At 63.6% G+C, this 668-nt stretch overlaps 1 protein-coding gene across 1 annotated transcript in view; it reads right to left on the bottom strand.

Annotated features, from left to right (window-relative positions):
- Positions 1-106: 106 nt before the first annotated feature.
- Positions 107-668, bottom strand: part of LOC103805198 (acrosin-like) — a gene marked incomplete at both ends in the record, with an annotated part of 1,520 nt that continues 958 nt past the window's right edge. The window contains 2 exons of the mRNA XM_009077833.1: positions 107-277; positions 627-654. Of these exons, the coding sequence (XP_009076081.1) occupies positions 107-277; positions 627-654 (199 nt within the window). The remainder of the gene's footprint in view (positions 278-626; positions 655-668) is intronic.

Below are 668 nucleotides of genomic sequence, written 5' to 3'. Positions count from 1 at the left end.
TTGGAAGCTCCCCAGGGGACAAGGTGTAGCTTGGCTCTGGCGTTGGCCTTGGAAGCTCCCCTGGGCACGAGGTGTAGCTTGGCTCTGGCGTTGGAAGAGCGATTACTGGGGGGAGCAATTCTGTGTGCTGCAGGATCCAGTCCAGGTAGGGCTGGGTGGAGGTGTAGATCCCAGGCCGTTTGAGTCCAGAACAGTCCTTTGCCCAGTTGGCAATTCCCACGAGCCAGAAGGAGTCAGCTGTGCTGTCCTTGCAGACGAGGGGAGCCCCGCTGTCACCCTGTAGGCAGGAGAGAGGGCTCAGGGGCTCTGGGTACTGTGGCAGGGCCACATCCACACCTTGGGGCTGCAGGAGGTCTGGGTGGGCTTTGTGGCACAGTGCCAGGCCCTGAGGACAATGGGGCAGGGACCTGTGCGTGGGGTAGGGCAGATATGGGACGTGGGACAGGACCTGTGGATGGGGAAGGGGACGACAGGTATGGGACATGGGACACATGGATGGGGAAGGACAGCAGAGCCCCAGCAGCAGACACCCAGGACTGGGAGTGTGACTGGGCAGCCCCAGCCCATGCCAGGCTGTCTCTGGGGCTTGGGGGTCCCTGTGCTGAGCTCTCCTGGCTCACTCCTACCTGGCAGGTGTCGGCGCCGCCCCGCGGGGACCCAGCACACAG

This window comes from Acanthisitta chloris, unplaced genomic scaffold, assembly GCF_000695815.1.
Source record: "Acanthisitta chloris isolate BGI_N310 unplaced genomic scaffold, ASM69581v1 scaffold5737, whole genome shotgun sequence".
NCBI lineage: Eukaryota > Metazoa > Chordata > Aves > Passeriformes > Acanthisittidae > Acanthisitta > Acanthisitta chloris.
This window is presented reverse-complemented; position numbering and strand designations above follow the sequence as displayed.